At 45.0% G+C, this 17,338-nt stretch overlaps 1 protein-coding gene across 1 annotated transcript in view; it reads left to right on the top strand.

Annotated features, from left to right (window-relative positions):
• Positions 1–17,338, top strand: part of trpa1b (transient receptor potential cation channel, subfamily A, member 1b) — a 207,151-nt gene that overhangs the window by 50,746 nt on the left and 139,067 nt on the right. The window contains exons 9-11 of the mRNA XM_085993966.1: positions 1,932–2,032; positions 2,363–2,532; positions 11,666–11,830. Coding sequence (XP_085850092.1) covers positions 1,932–2,032; positions 2,363–2,532; positions 11,666–11,830 — 436 coding nt within the window. The remainder of the gene's footprint in view (positions 1–1,931; positions 2,033–2,362; positions 2,533–11,665; positions 11,831–17,338) is intronic.

Genomic DNA, 17,338 nt, shown 5'->3' with positions numbered 1-17,338 from the left:
TATTCAGCCATTAACTACTGAATTTTTGCAATTCTTAAAATAAATAATGTCACATCATCTCTAGTCCAAGCACAGGATGTTCATTGAATTTTTTCTTGTTTCTGTTTATAATATGGATGAGTCTAATTTCAAAATATTAGTAAAAGCTATATTAAAAGTTTTTGCATTCTTGCTATGCTCTGTTCAAAGTCACAATTAAGTTGTTGAATGAATAAACATTACAAGAATACTCCAGGTTAAGGCTCCACAATCGCATCACACTCAAGCATTTATTTTAAAAATATAAGGGGGAATGGACCAGGGAGTAGATAGAATTTTAACTCCCAGGCCTCAAAAACATGCACATCTCATGTGGAACAAATGGGAAGTGGCTGGCGGCCTGCGGAAATCGGGCAGCCCACAGTCACCCGCTGGCATACAGGCAGGTGTGGGGAAGGGGATTCCGGGATGGTCTCGTGGGAAGGAAGGGAGGGTTGGCGGGGGAGGGGGGGGAGTCCAGGGCACGGGAGCTCTAAACTTTCTTTTTGGGGCACAGAGGATCACTGCTGCTCCTCCTAGCCCCACAAGGAAAATTAACATACGACTTACCTTAAATGGCCTCGTTTGGTCCCGGATCATCTTCTCGCTTGACTTTACCTGGTGTGAAAGCCACAGTGGCTTCCCCGCTCAGGCCAGTGTTAAAATGGCAGCCATGGCCCAGTGATGTCATTGGGCTCTGACTTGCATATGTTAACGAGGACCCCGCTGCCTTTGGCCAGGCGGATTAGCCATCCATCCAAAAGCCTGTGTCAAAATTGCAGACAGTGGGATCCGGGCAGCTCCAGGACAGGTAAGTAAGCCGGGGCATTTTAACTGCTGACCTGCCTGGTTTCTAGCGGGCCAATAGAGTTAAAATTGCCCCGATATCATCTTATAGTGTTGAGCCTTGGAAATGCCAAGAAGGTGGACCTAGTTGAGAGAATTGCTAGCAAACTTACGGTAAGTTTGATTTTCTTTTGAGCTTGCAAATTACATTTCATTAAAAATAGTTAAAATAAAGGTCTAAAATTCAATGATTTGGTGAGGGGTGGGGGCGGTGACAGGGCAGGGGGAGGTTATCTTGTTCTAGTGTGGGAGGCCAGAAATTGGGGCATAAAGGAGATATACCAGGGTTATACTAAATACCACTAGAAGAGGCAATTGGCAGACGTGCACATCTTCAATGTGGTGGATGTATGCAAATGACAGGATAATGAGGGCAAACTCTGCTGTCTCAGAAATTCTGCATTTACATCAGAATTTGCACCTGACTTAACTAAAGCCTGTAGAAAAGAGTCAGTTATCTGCATAACTTGTCAAATTAGGAAATGGCGGTGTTCACACGCAGGGAATTGCCACAAAGTCTGTCGGAAATTTCAGTTTTTACTGGCGTGATTAGAAAAATCTTTTCTCAGCTGTACTGTTGAGAAATGATTTTGCCAGCAGCCTTTCAGCAGTTTCAGGCAGGAAAATCTGTTGATGGCTGCCACCAAAAAGGTATGTATTTTTTAAGAGTGCTCCTAGGCTCCACACCACTACCGCAGGCCGCTGGCGGTCTGTGTTCGTCGTCTCCTGTTCTCCTACCACCACCCCCCACCCCCCACTACACAGGATCTGCCTTAGGGCCAAATTGGTGTTCCAGTGTCTGGCGAGCTGCCTCAGAATGCCAGGTTGGTGACTGCAGCTTGCCAGAAATACGTTGATGAGGCCTGAGGCCCAATTTCAATCGAGCTTCTGGCGCGCACTCCCAGTGTACCAAAAATGATTCCATACAGTACTTAGTCGAAGGCTTTTTTGGGAAGTTTAGGCATAGCATATCATAGGACTTTCTGCTGTCACTTCTTCATAAGAGCCAAGGCATATCAACTCCCCTTATCAAACTAATAAAATATTTCATGTTATGACTTTCTTAGGAGCTAATGTGAAAATAAAGAATTCTGCAGGATGTAACTTCCTTCATCTAACTGTCCTGCAACCCAAAGGATTAAAAAACCTCAGTGAAGAAATTCTTCAGGTAAATCCTTATTTATGTTTCTACATTGACAGATTTTCAGACCTGTTAGTAATTCTTATGATTAACAAGTAATACAGCTATACTTAGTAAAAAAGCAGTTAGTAGCTGATTTATTCAAATTTTTCTAAATAATTGTTTCCAGTTTAGGCAGATACTGCAGATGGCTTCTGAGTATTCAAACCTAAAAGTGTGCTGTAATGCTATGGGTTTGCGGTGTAAAAGCTATATCAGCTATTTTGAGGCTTCTTTTTTTAAGAAAGCATTTTGTCTTAATCTATTTACCCCTTCTTATTTCTTTAGTCTTTCACATTTATACGTATACTTTTGCAGTCTGACAAAGTACAGGAGCTGTTGAATGACAAAGATATTAATGGCTGTACTCCACTGCACTATGTGTGTAGACAGGGTCTAACAGATTCTGTGGATAAAATGTTGGCCTTAAAAGCATCTCTTCATTTGAAAACAGCAGACAAGAAATCATCACTGCATTTTGCAGCAGGGTAGGGAATCTCGCATCTTCAATTCATCTGTTTGATTTTCAAGGTTTAGTTTTCTCAAATATAGGTCAGAATAAATTTAAAATTGAATTATTTCTACCTATCGATCTCTCTCTCTCTCTCTTGCCTCTGAATCAGAAGATCATGGGTTCAACTGCTACTCCAGAGCAGTGAGCACATAAATTAGGCTGACACTTTAGTGCAGTACTGAGGGAGTGTTGCACTGACTGGAGGTGCTGGCTTTCGGATGGGACATTAAACTGTAGCCCCGTCTGCTTTTGCAGATGGATGTAAGAGGTAGCATGGCATTTTTTGAATAAGAGCAGGGGAGTTCTCCCCAGTGTCCAGGCTAGCAATATTACTAAAAATGACTACAGTTCAAAAATAATTAATTTGCTGTATAATGCTATGGGACATTCTGAGGTTGTGAAAGGCACTGTAAAAATGCAAGTTCTTTCTTCCTTTACCCATCTACAGGAAACTTTGTGATATCCGGCACTGACGGGACCGGCGTGTTGCCGATCTATCAAAACTGCCAGACATACAAAGTTAATGTTGAAGCATACGGAGGTTTTCATCTCCGTATCTGACAACAAACACTGTTGCTTAGCAACAGCTTCTAAAGAGTTGGCTGCAGCTGCAAGCGTCTCCAGCTGAAGCTGTTGCTATAGCTACAGACCTTGCAGTGCCTGACTGGGGAAAAAAAAAGAACGAGAACTAAAAAAACTTATAGAAAACGGCTCCTGATTTTTGCCGTTAGATCGAGTATTCCGGACATTCAACCTCCAGATAAACCAAAGTTTCCTGTATATCTTAATAACCTTACATGAACATGCACTTTTTGTCTACAAAATCTTACTTCCTGTTGTCAGTGTCAGATTTTTCCATGTACATTCCTATGTCCACATTTATAATCAAAACAATCAGTCTATAATTGTGCAATTTGGTCACCAGATGGCACTGTACTATATTTAGAATCATAGGGCGCGATTTTGCCAGCCCTGGGGAGGTGGGTATGGAGGCGGGAATGCTGGGAAAATGGCAGAATTTGCACCCGCCCCCAACCCACCTCCATGCCATCTTCCTAGGAGATGGGTAGCCGTCTCACGATGAGTCCCATCTCCTTGGAGGCGGGAAGGGATTAAAGCCTATTAACTGCCTGTTAACAGGTAGTTAACAAGCAGAAAATAGGATTACCCCTTTTTGCCCTCACAAGTGCAGGCTTCCCGAAGGCTCCAAAACCCGCCAGGTCAGCAAGGCAAGTACTGGGTCTGCAGGGGTTGGAGGGGTGCAAACGTGTGCTGTGAAGGTAAGTGATGGGTGCAAGAGTGGAGAGGTGAGTATCTGAGGTAAATGCAAAGTGTTATTAAAAGTGTACTTGAAGGGATAATTACTAGTCCTAGCCCCTTTAGGGCTACCCCGGATCAGGAGTATTCCCCAGACGTTCACTTTCAACTAAAGTTAGAGGTAGCCGAATCCTGAAGATGCTTAATTGGGTCTAAAGGTCCAGACTATCTCTCCCTAAAGGAAAGGAACAACCTGAAGATGTTACCGTCCTCCAGATAGCACTTTTAATAAGTTTAGCCAGACTGTAACGTTCCGGATATTATGAGAATCCGGAAAACTCCCCCAGAATTCTGCAACTCCTCACCAAAGAGTGTACAGAGATTGAGTTCGCGAGTTTGATACAGAAGTACTATGTGAGACAATTCTAAAAATATATAGATTTATTAAAGAACCGACATGTAATTTACAGTTGGTGTTTCAATCGCAACATTAACAGTTTCAAATACAAAAAGCTTACAATTCTTATTATCAGAGATCCTTATTCTCAAATCTTAACATCGTTATATTTTTACATTCCTTAGTCTTATTCCAGGATATCCACCAAAATCAAATACAATATCGTTGATCCCCGAGACTCAGAGTTGTAGACTTACAGAGCTTGCCTCTAAAGCCGAGAATCGCTTTGCCCCTTTACAGCGAATCTATCTTCCCATTTGAAAGTTCAATTTTTATACCCTTTCTCAGTGGTATTTCCATTGAAGTTTTCTGCTGATGTAAGCTAATTATCTCTAGTCATTTTTCTGCTGGCCCCTGCTAGTCTTACAGTTAGTTCAGCTGGTAGCAATGCAGACTCGTGTCTCTCCTTTAGGTGTTTGAATGTAACAGCAGGTGCATTTATTTGATGTCATTCTTACCAAAGTCTTCTATTTGTGTCTTTTTACGATGTGTAAATTAAAAACACCTCAACCGGGTGCACCATTGTCTTCTTAGTTACCTCAACTGGTTGCAACACAGACTCGTGTCTCCTAGGTGTTCCAAGTTCAACACAAAAACAATATGATGGCTGGTGCCTTCCCCACTTGATGCCATTCCCACGAAAGCATATGTTTCTTAATTTTTATGTATTTCTTTCCAAGGTGTTGGTTTAAGACACTTTAACAGGGTATACCATTGTGTTCTGTCCAAGGCTTCAGGCCTTCAGGAACCTCAAACCTCCTGTTTCAATAAGGCTATTGATTCAGTGTCAACAACTTATCTTATCTCAATTGCTTGTATGCTGTTTACAGCTTCTCCATTGTTAGGTTTTTAGATTTTCAAGCCCAGTTTGTCATGTTACAAAGGCCAGAATATTTCATAGAATGGTGTATTTTTCTGAATATGGCTTATTTTTGACAGATGAAACGTCATACGTTGATGTTCTCTGCAACCGGCTTTCCCTTAATTGGTCTGCTAAGCCCGCTGGGCGGGCTTAACAAGGTCAATCAAGGGAAAATAGCGTGGGTTGGCCAGAAGTTGTTGGAGGCAGGACTGAAACCTGACAAGTGGGAGTCCTGCCTCCAAAAGCTCCCCATTGGCAAAACCACCCCCCTAATTATCATACAGCACAGAAGGAACACATTAGGCCCACCATGCCTGTGCTGGCTCTTTGGTAGGGCTATCCAATTAATCCCACTCCCCTGCTCTTTCCACATAGCCCTGTCATTTTTTTCCCTTCAAGTATTTATCCATTTCCCTTTTGAACGTTACTATAGAATTTGTTTCCACCACCCTTTCAGGCAGTGCATTCCAGATCACAACAACTCACTGTGTAAAAAAAAATGTTTCCTCATGTCGCCTCTGGGTCTTTTGCCAATCACCTTAAATCTATGTCCTCTGGTTACCAACCCTTCTGCCACTGGAAACAGTTTCTCTTTATTTACTCTATCAAAACACTTCATGATTTTGAACACCTTGATCAAATCTCCTCTTAACCTTCTCTGTTCTAAGGAGAACAACCCCAGCTTCACCAGTCTCTCCACATAACTGAAGTCCCTCATTCCTGGTACTATTCTAGTAAATCTCTTCTATACCTCTCCAAGGACTTGACATCCTTTGTAAAGTGTGGCACCCAGGATTGAAGACAATACTCTAGCTAAGGCTTAAGTTTTATAAAGGTTTAGCATAAAAGAAAGAATACATTTTTATAGTTCCTTTCACAACCTCGGGACATCCAAAGAGCTATAAAGCCAATGAAGTACTTTTGAAATGTAGTCACTGTGTAAGGTAGGGAATAACTTCCTTGCTTTTGTACGCTATCCCTCCATTAATAAAGCCAAGGATCCCATATGCTTTTTTAACAGCCTTCTGAACTTGTCCTGCCACCTTCAAAGATTTGTGTAATACATCCCCAGGTCTCTCTGTTCCTGCACCCCCTTTAAAATTGTACCATTTAGTTCATATTGCCTCTCATCATTTTTCTACCAAAATGTATCACTTCAGACATTCCTGTGCACAGTTTCATCTGCCATGTGTCTGCCCATTTTACCAGTCTGTCTTTGTCCTCCTGAAGTCTGTTACTACCCTCCTCATTATTTACTATTTTTTTCTCTACATAAAATTAATCAAAATGCTTTCTGAAATGTTTTCAGCAGCAAATTTTTGGGGATTGATTTTAATCCCCAGTGAGTCTGAAGTGTGTAGTGTGGGGTGGGGGGGGAGGGGGGGTTGCTGGTGGTGGGGGTGTGCGCATGGAGCAAGTGAAAAACACATTCGCTGGCCTATGTTTGAGGCCTGGGGTATTTAATCTGGATGTTGCCAGCCACTGTCTCTAAATTGCCAGGCTGCTTGACCGACATCCAATACTGGATGAGGAGAAATTTCCTCCAACTCAATATTGGGAAGGCCGAGGCCATTGTTTTCGGCTCCCGCCACTAACTCTGTTCCCTAGCCTCAGACTCCATCCCTCTCCCTGGCATGTGTCTGAGGCTGAACCAGACTGTTCGCAAACTTGCTGTCATATTTGACCCCGAGCTGAGTTTCCGACCACATATCCATGCTATTACTAACATCGCCTATTTCGCCCCGCCTCAGCTCATCTGCTGCAGAAACCCTCATCCGTGTCTTTGTTACCTCTAGACTTGACTTTTCCAAATCATTCCTGGTTGGCCTCCCACGTTCTACCCTCTGTAAACTTGAGGTCATCCAAAACCCTGCTGCTTGTGCTCTAACTCGCACCAAGTCCCGTTCACCCATCGCCCCTGTGCTCACTGACGTACGTTGGCTCCTGGTTAAACAATGCCTCGATTTTAAAATTCTCATCCTTGATTTCAGATCCCTCCATGGCCTCCACTTCCTTATCTCTGTAATCTCCTCCAGCCCTACAACCCTGTGAGATATCTTTGCTCCTCCAATTCTGGGCTTTTGAGCATCCCCGATATTAATCGCTCGTCCATTGGCGGTCATACCTTCAGCTGCCAAAGCCCTAAGCTCTGGCATTTCCTCCCTAAAGCAGGAGGGAGTCCAAGCCAAGTATAAAACTTTCCTTGCGAGGTCTGGAGGAGGGTCTCTTTGCCCTTCCTGACTGCTTCCGACCTGCTTCCATCGAGCTGGAAAGCTGTGGTTCAAGCCCAGGTTCAAATGCAACTAATGTACCATTGATGCAATGGGACCCTGATTTACATAAATTCATGAGTTTCCCATGTGCTTATGGCGGGCTCCTCAACCATCTCAGTTAAAATGCAGGTGATGAGTGACATCAATAACAACAACTTGCATTTATATAGCATCTTTAACATAGAAAAATATCCCAAAGTGCTTCATATAAAGAGAGAAAGAACTTGCATTTATATAGCACCTTCCTCGCCCTCAGGACATCCCAGAGTAAATTAAATACTTTTGAAATGTACTCACTGTTGTAATGTTGTGAAAAACAGGAGCCAATTTACACACAGCAAGGTCCCACAAACAGATAAATGACCAGATAATCTGCTTTTTAGTGATATTGGTTGAGCAGGACATGGGAAAATGTGCCATGGGATCTTTAATAACCTGATTGTTGGGACCACAAAACACTTCCAGGTTTTGAATGCAATTTTTGCATTTGTGATGTACCCATACTAGTCTTTAGAATCTAGACTAATTAGACATAGAGAAGATGTTTCCACTTGTGGGGGAGTCAGAAACTAGGGGTCATAAAAAGAAAGAAAGGCTTGCATTTATTTAGCACTTTTCATGACCACCTGATGTCCCAAAGTGTTTTACAGCCAATGAAGTACTTTTTGAAGTGGCAGCCAATTTGCGCACAGCAAGCTCCTACAAACAGCAATGTGACAATGACCAGATAATCTGTTTTAGTGATGTTGATTGAAGGATAAATATTGGCCAGGACACCGGGGATAACTCCTCTACTCTTCTTCGAAATAGTGCCATAGGATCTTTTACATCCACCTGAGAGGGCAGACGGGGCCTTGGTTTAATGTCTCATCCGAAAGATGCACCTCCAACAGTGTAGCACTCCCTCGGTACTGGACTGAACTGAAGTGTCAGCCTAAATTTTTGTGCTCAAGTCTCTGGAGTAGGATGTGAACCCACAACCTTTTGACTCAGAGGTGAGGGTGCTACCTACTGAGCCACAGCTGACACTACTGACAAATATAAGATAGTCACTAATAAATCTAATAAGGAACTTCTTTACCCTGAGAATGGTTAGTTGAGACGAATAACATAGATGCATTTAAGGGGAAGTTAGATAAGTACAGGAGGGAGAATGAAATAGCATGATATACTGATAGGGTCAGATAAAGTAGAGTGGGAAGAGGCTCAAGTGGTGCATAAGCACTGGCACAGACCTGTTGGGCCGAATGACCTGTTTCTGTGCAATAAACTATGTAATCCACCTGAGAGGGCAGATGGGGCATCGGTTTAATGTCTCATCCAAGAGATGGCACCTTCAGTCAGCCTAGATTACGTACTCAAGTCTCTGGAGTGGGGTTTGAATCCGCAACCTTCTGACCTAGAGGCGTGCATGTTACCACTGAGTTAAGGCTGACACCATCAAAAGAAAAATGGCTAAACTGGATGCCAAGCCAAAGAAGTTGATATTAGGAAGGGCAAACAAAAGCTAGGTCAAAGAAGTGGGTTTTAAGCAGGGTTCTATAGGCGAAGAGGGAAGTGGAGAGGTTAAGGGATTAAGAATAGAATTCCAGAGCAGGAGGCCTGGGTGACAGAAGGCATAGTTGTCAATGGTGAGATGAAGGGTTGAGGGGAAGCTGAAGAGACCAGATTCAGAGGAATGGAGGGTTCGGTGTGGGGGATTATAGAACTGGACATGGTTATATACGCAGGAAGGGGTGAGGCCCATGAAGGGATTTAAACACAAGGATAACAATTTTAAATTTAAGGTGTTGGGGGATTGGAAGCCAGTGTAATTCAACACAGGCAGGAGTGTGTGTGAGAGGGACTTGGTGCGGGATAGAATATGGGCAGCAGAATTTTGGATTAACTGAAGTTTACAGAGGGTGGATGATGGGAAGCTGGTCAGGAGACTATTGGAATAGTTGAGTTTGGAGGTGGCTTAGGCATGGATGAGGGTTTCAGCAGTATATGGTAGAGGCAGCAGCCAGCAATATTAGGCAGGTGGAAGTAGACGGTCTTTATAATGGAGAGAATGTGGGGTTAGTAGTGCTACTTTTGGGTTGAATGAGATGACGAGGTTGCAAACAAGCTTGTTCAGTCCGATACAGTGGCCGGGAGGGGGCTGGAACTGGTGCAAGAAAATGGAGTTTGTGGCGATGGCCAAAGAAGCTTGCTTCAGGCTTCTCAATGTCTAACTCGAGGAAATTGTGGCTCCACTGCCTCAATCAGTCTGACAACACTGAGGCATTGGAGGGATCGAGAGAAGTGGTGGAGAGGCAGAGCTGTGTGTTGTCAGCATATATGTGGAAGCTGGCCCCATGTTTGTGGATGACTTTGCCAAGGGGCAGATAGGAAGAAGAGCAGACCAAGGTTAGCTCTTGGAAGGACTCAGAAGGGAACGGAGTGGGGAGGACAATAAAAAGCCATTGCTGGAGATGACTATGATTGGATAGGTTTGTCATTTGTGACTTTGGTTTTCGTTGTTTCAGTGTTGTGGCAGGGGCAGAAACCTGATTGCAGAGATTCAAACAGGCAGTTGCGGGAAAGATGGGCATGGATTTTTTAGGTGCCAACATATTCAAGGACTTTGGAGAGGGAAGGGAGATTGGAGCTGAGGCAGTAGTTTATAAGGACAGAGGGTTTGAGGAGGAGAGTGACAGTAGCTGAGGAGAGGGAACCATTTACAATGTCAACTAGTGTGGATGCCAGGAAGGGAAGTTGGGTGATCATCAGTGTTGTGGGAATGAGGTCAAGGCAGCAAGGGATGGGTCTTACGGACGAGATAAGCCCAGGGAGGGCATGAGGGAAGATGGTAGAGAAACCCGAGTGAGACGCGGATTCAGGCTGGGGCAAGGGGGTGACTGGGGATAGTTTGGTTTAGTAGATAAGGGGAATGGGGGCGGGGGGAAGCAGCAGAGGCAGCTGAAAGGTTGGTTTCAATGTTAGCGACAAAGAAATCCATGAGCTCTTCGCATCCATTGTTGGAGGTGAAGGTGAAGGGGGCAGGGGAGAGGGGTTTAAGGAGACAGTTGGTAGTGGAGAAAAGAAGCCAAGAGACCAGGTATTCCTGGGTTCCACCAGAGTTTCTACCTTTATCTGGCCACCTGCACTTGAGTTACCCTGCCGGAGCGATGTTGGGGCCGAGGAATTTTGGTCTCCTGGGCCTAGAAATTCAGTGGCGGCCCGTTTGGGGCGCCAGCCTCGCCAGGGCGCCGGAAGTACCGCCCGGAAGTAGTCGCGGCCACCCGCCACAAATTCATTTTCAGCGCCCCAGAGGGAAGTGCGGCGCTACTCGAGGCGTCCCGCATCCCTCTTGGGGTGCTGCAACTGAAGATCACAGTGCAACGTGCCGCAGCACCACACGCTGCGGCACGGTGCGCTGCGGTACTGCAGGCCTTCCTCCCCTTCTTAAAGGGGAGGGGCCTGCTGCAGCGCGCTCAAAGAGCGCGAGTGCTGGCAAAAGAGCCCGGCACCGAGGAGAAGTGCTGGGCTCTTGGGACACAGCCGGCACTCCGTGGGGGGGGGCTTAGGAGGCCGGGGACGGCGGCGCGGAGAGGCGCTGAGGTGCGGGGTGGCCAGCAAAAAAAATGGCCACCCTGCACCTCAGCGCCTCTACCGCCGCGGGTAGGCCCCCCTGAACCGGTCGCAAATTGCGACCGGCGTTACAGCAGGGGGCGCTACTAAATTTCGCGATCGGGGCGGTAGCAGGGTGCTGCGCCCACTGATGACATCATCGGTAGCGGCGCAGCGCTAACGGCTAGCGCCACCATTAGCGTCCCGCTAAATTTAGCGGGAGGCATGTCCAGTGGTGTACAACCCACTAAGTGCCCTCTTAGCGCAGCCCACTGAATTTCTAGGCCCTGGTCTTTAGCAGTACTGGGAAGGAGGAATGGCACTTTGTTCACCCAGTCTTGATACCGGTGAGTGACTTGGACACAGGGGTGAACCTATCTGCTCAGTGAATCAAGTGTAGCCCACCTGGGGTCCAGGCTTGGAAATACACAGCACGTCAGTCAGTAAATGAATGAGTTAACATTTCTGGTGAAACTCTTCAGCAGTTCAGAAGCACCAGAAAAATTAATTGACTTCTCCCCTTAGAAACCACTGTCTATATCTAGCATGCCTATTGTAATTCCCATGGCAATTTATTTAAACAAATATTTACAGTTCCCTATATTTTTTTTGACAATTTGTACAAAAATAACACTAATGACACCAATTTTATCGTTAACTACAGTTATGGCCGGCTCAACACTTGCAAACTGCTGCTGCAAAACATAAATGAGACAAAACCTCTGAATGAAGGAGACGAGAAAGGAATGACTCCACTGCTCCTGGCGGCCCAGAACGGGCACACCAAAGTGGTTCAACTGCTCCTCAGTAAAGGAGCTCTTTTTATGCGGTAAATGAGCACTGAGAATGATTTTGGATGAGCAATTTCTACCCTTCAGATTGTTTACTATAAATAGGTTATGTAGCTTCTTTTATAGCTTGAGACAAGCAGCAAGTTACTGGCTTTAGAAATGAGCACAGAAGGACCTCTCATTTATTTATTTTTGTTGTTAAACTCAGTGAGAGGTGTCATTGCTGGGGAATAGATCACTTTCCCATTGTTTGCACTCAGCATCAGGTAGGTTTCTTCTATTCTGTCCAAGCAATATACTTTAATCCTCACTTCAGAGGAATGCTCCTTACTGTACTAATGTAACACTTCTTTTCTCACACCAGCTATCTTTTTATGCCCACCCCCCTAAGCAAGATTGACAATGTAGTAACAATGAGGTATAACCAATTCTGAACAGTTTTATGTTGTGGATCCATACTCAGTAGGTACTGGGCTGAGCTGCCCCAAAATTCCTGCAGCAAAATTTTTGATGAACTGCATACAATAAAAGGCTTTTTTTTACATACTTGGCTAATTTTATGAGTGGCCATGCTGGCAGGGAGCTTCGCTCACTGACTCGCATCTTACCCTATTATGTTTTAGAATCAGAATTTTTCAGCACGGAAGGAGGTCTTTCAGCCTATCACCATGTGCCAGCTCTCTGAAACAGCTATCCCCTTAGTCCCATTTCTCTTCCCTTTCCTTTTTTCCTTAAAATTTTTTTTTTCAAATAATCATCCATTTCCCTTTTAAAATCCATTATGGATTCTGCTCCAACCATTGCTTCTGGTAGGGGATTCCATGTTCTAACAACCCTCTGTGTAAAAACATCTGTTCTGTTCATGATAATCTTGGCCATTCTGCTGAGTCCTGACCTAAACTGGGATTTCCTGTTTGTGTTAGGTGGAACCTCGTGCCACTCATTTTAAGGTGACAGAGGTGGAGCAGGTGGGACCAGAGATGGGGACTCCCTACACTGGGGCCCCACTGGGGAGGTCCAGACCAGGGAAGCAGACTAGACCCCTAAATATAAGAGCATTTTAAAAAGCAAGATTTATGTATTCCGCCCCCCCCCCCGCCCCCTGGTTAAGGAGGCCAAATGGGGCATAGAACCTTAATACAAAAGCAAACTACTGCGGATGCTGGAAATCTGAAATAAAAACAGAAAATGCTGGGATTACTCAGCAGGTCAGGCAGCATCTGTGGAGAGAGAAAATTAGTTAATGTTTCAGGTCGATAACCTTTCATCAGGTCATTGACCTGGAACATTAGGCTGGATTTTTACCAGCCCTGAGGAGGCGGGTTTGGAGGCGGGACTGCTGGGAAAATGGGAAAAATTGGGAGCGGGTCCCAACCCTGCTCCCAAACTGCCTCCGAGCCATCTTCCCTGGAGGCGGGTCCCTGACTCGCACAGGGACCCATCTCCTAATGGCGGGAAGGGGATTAGAGCCAATTAATTGCCTGTTAACAGGTAGTTAACAGGCAGTTAAGAGGCTTTTCATCATTTTCCGCCTGCTGATGCAGGCTTCCCAATGGCGGGAAACCCCGCCAGGGTCAGCGAGGTGAGCTGTGGGTCTGCTACAGTGTAAGTGTGCAAATGACAGCTGCAGAGGTAGTGTGATGGGTGCAATGGTGCACAGGTAAGTATGACAGGTGAGAGAATGTAGAGAGAAATATTTTTATTCTGTTTATATGTATCTGCAGGTGACAAGATTTGATGTTTCTGTGAAGCCTCATCTGATCAGGAGAATTGACAGATGGCTTCTGCAATCTCACATGCAGCTGGCATCTGCTTTCTCCTAAGGAGAGAGTAATTGGTGTGCCTGGGTGCAAGGGCTCACCTTTGTACAGTGATTGTCAGTGTTTGACAGCGCCTCAATGCTGTCAAACACTGACAATTCATCTGTCAAAAGATTATGGGGCCTGTCCCTTTAAGAAAACCAGCAGATGAAGCGTCATGCACTGACGTCATCTGACACCGGTTTTCCCTTAATTGGCCGCTAAGCCCGCAGGGCGGGCTTAAAAAGGTCAATCAAGGGAAAATAGCATCTGTTCGTCAGACATCGCTGGGGGTGGGACTAGAACCCGGAAACCAGCAGTCCCGCCCCCAACGTGCCTCCTCAGGTAAGATCTCGGCCGTTAACTCTGTTTCTCTCGCCACAGATGCTGCCTGACCTGCTGAGTATTTCCAGCATTTTCTGTTTTTATTAGGGCATAGAATATGTTTGGCTTAGTAAACTGAGAAGGACTGGAAAGATTTCAAGAAGGCAGAGGCAGGTTAGAGGAATGGGCAGACAGGCACCAGATGTAAGTTTGCATGGATAAGTGTGAGGTAATACATTTTGGGAGGAAATACAAGGAATGGGAGTATACACTGAATGGAAAGACATTGATAAATGTGGGTAAACAAAGTGGTCTATGGGTTCAAATATATAATTCTCTGAACGTGTGCTGTAAATAGATAAAGTCATTGAAAATAACAACAACATAATCACTTCTTAAAGATTTGCCTTATTTTCTCTCCAGCTCTGTTCTGCCCAGTGGTGTGCTGTACTATGGGCCTGGATACTTCACCTAGATTATTTCAATTCATAAAAAACCTGGATCATATTTAAAAGGAACTTACCATGCCTACTTTCAGGAGCCCACCAAAATCCATCACAATAAAACAACATTGAATTTGTATGTTATAAACTAAGAGGGCTAAAAATTAGATTGCCCCTGAAAACAGGCACGGGGATCGCGATGCACGATCAACCCGAGCCCGTTCAAAGTAATGCAAGTAGCATGCAAACTTCGTGCTGCCTGCTAATTATAATTATTGTGGCATGCAGCCCAGTGCTGAACGCGCTGCTGAGTAGCTGCACGCTCAGCAGAGGGCCCAAGTTCGTGCGAGGCTAGCACCAATTGAAGCTAGCCTGCACTTATTAAAGCCAGCCTGCACCTCTTAAAGGGGAGGTGCATTCTGGCTGCATCGCAATCCTCATGCCAGTTTTTGGGGGCAATCTAATTTTTAGCCCTCTTAGTTTTTAACATAGGGGGCCAGGAGGCCCTCCAGACAAACTGTGACAAGGCAATGGGAGCAGATAGTCATCATGGTCAATACCAGCAGTGTAGCCCTGAGGACCTGGATGCATCGCCACAAAAAGTTTAATGACCTCACACGACTGGTCATGGTCAGTGAATTTATCTTCAAATGCCGTATCCTTACAACTGAACCACTAAGCTCACACACTGCTCAATTCAACACCACCCCCTTCACTCACCTACCAACAATCTCTATCAATCACAATTCATACCGCACATTCATAACTTCACCTCACCCTCACACACTTACCACTGTTGCAAGTCTCATACCCACATCTTACAGCTTGCACACACTGCCAGCTATTCAACTATGACAGGCACATCACCCAAACACATTGCACCACACTCACTGACAATCTTCCCTCGCTCAGGACAAGGTGGATACAAACTATTGCACCCATGTTTGGGAGCAACTGGTCTGAGCAGATGCCTTGAAGTAACCTGCCACACCACTCCCTGGACACTTCAGCAACTTCAAATAAGATAACAAACCACCAATCACTTGTACAAACTCATGAAGAGCCAGTAGAAATCAATCAGCAACTAACCTGAAAGCAGTTGGTGATCCCTTTAAATAGTGCTGGTAGGGGGTATTTCCTGCTGCTGAATGCATGTTCAGCTGTGCGTTTTTAAGAGAGGGCATTGCAGTTGAAAATGGCAGCACTGGTGTCACGTCAGTGTTGCACGCTGATTAACATCATGATCTGCATACTCTGCATACTTCCGGTGCATGCTCCCAGTGTCCACGCTAATGATCTACTCAAAATGGCATCCAGCGCAGCCTGCACCAGAAGTGGGCGCATGCTCCTCGGATGCCATTTTGGACCTGAATCGGCACCCGTAGTGCCAATAAAACAGGCACTACGGAGTCGAATTTAGCGGCGGGTAAATTTAGTTTTTCATTTGGGTAGCAGCCATGTCTTTTAGTCAGAGGATTGTGCTTTCTCATTTTTAGGCTAAAATTGCTTAACTATTATTACACAGATTCTAACATTCAAACATTTGCATAACTGTATGATTTACTGGACAGTACGTGCTGTGGCTGATCATGAGGTCCCTGTGGCAGAACTTTCCAGGTGCTCTGTGTGTCTGCCTAATAATGCAAGGTCAGCTGACTTCAATATTCTGTCAGGAGCTCTGGAAGGTTTTCGTGAGAGACGAGAGTGGCAAGGTGGGAAACAGGGTGAAAGGGGAGGAAGAAAGGGAAATGTTTTTCCCTTCCGTGTCCCTTACATTGATTACATAAGATTATTATGAAAAGAACATAGATGTTGGCAGCTATGTGACTAGAGTGCTGCTCAAGTGCCCCAGTCATATTATGAGGAGGCCCCCTAATTGGAATAATTTTCACGGCCCTAATGGGCTTGTGCAGAGGTTCCAAGTGACCTTTTGCACTGGCCAGTTTCATGGGCTGTGCTGAGCCCATTAGATATGTTGCAGGCCTCAGTCTTTCCTGACGCATTATATGGGGAGCAGAAATCCGATGCAGTGGAGCACATCAGTGCCTGCAATCGCCCAACTGGGTACTGGCTGATGGTTCAGTCTGATCTAGTGCTGAAAACTTTTGTGTGTGTCTCACTATTCAGTTTTGCACACATACACTGTAAAATGTGTAATATAATAAAGGAGCGATGTTTATGAATGGCACAAGCTTGTAACAGGAGCAGGATCAATATGTCCATCGCCACATACATGAACTGCTGCCATATAAATGTACACAGCTATACAAATGGTGCACTCTGCTCCTATGATATGTATGAGATGAAAGTATAATATGTGTTACTATTTATACTGTTACTATATCTGCTAGTCCATCTTTCAGCAACTACCTAACACATGGATGACTCTTATAGATAGAGCAATTGTCTAGGATAGTATATAGGAATACAGTACTCAGTAACACTGTTAATTGTTGACTTCAGATGTGCAGTAAGTTGTAGATCTCTTTTTCATTGCTTAGCAAATTTAAACCACATAGCTTCATATATGCAATTTCTAAAAATCTGTCAGGGAAAAAGTAACTTACAGTAATGCCATTGTTTTCTGACAAAATGGCCTCGATATTAACCCCCTATGATGGACAGGAGAAAGTCGGGGAGGATTAAAAAGTGAAATTTGCGGAACCCAGCTCCGTTGCACCCTTTGCCATTTTTACACCGCCGGATATCTGGGTGCCTGAGTGTCCCACCAGAGAGAGGTGGGATGCTTACTAATATATTTAAATCAGGCTCCCACAGTGCGAATGGGAGCCTGATTAGAAATTAACTCATGCTGCAAGTGGTTTCCCACCCCAGGGGTCATAAAACTCGGCAGTGAAATGGAGGCAGGAGATGCCGGATCCCCAAGCATTCCTTGTGGGCCAGGAGGAGCAGGCGTGCTAACCCCTAGGCTCCTCAAGGAAGCTTTCAGCACCCTCAGCACCCCCAGCATTGATCTGCA

This window comes from Somniosus microcephalus, chromosome 7 (genome assembly GCF_052327205.1).
Source record: "Somniosus microcephalus isolate GS21.2 chromosome 7, FLI_Smic_1.0, whole genome shotgun sequence".
NCBI classification, from domain to species: domain Eukaryota; kingdom Metazoa; phylum Chordata; class Chondrichthyes; order Squaliformes; family Somniosidae; genus Somniosus; species Somniosus microcephalus.
The sequence above is the reverse complement of the archived record's forward strand: the minus strand, read 5'-3'. Positions and strand labels throughout refer to the sequence as shown.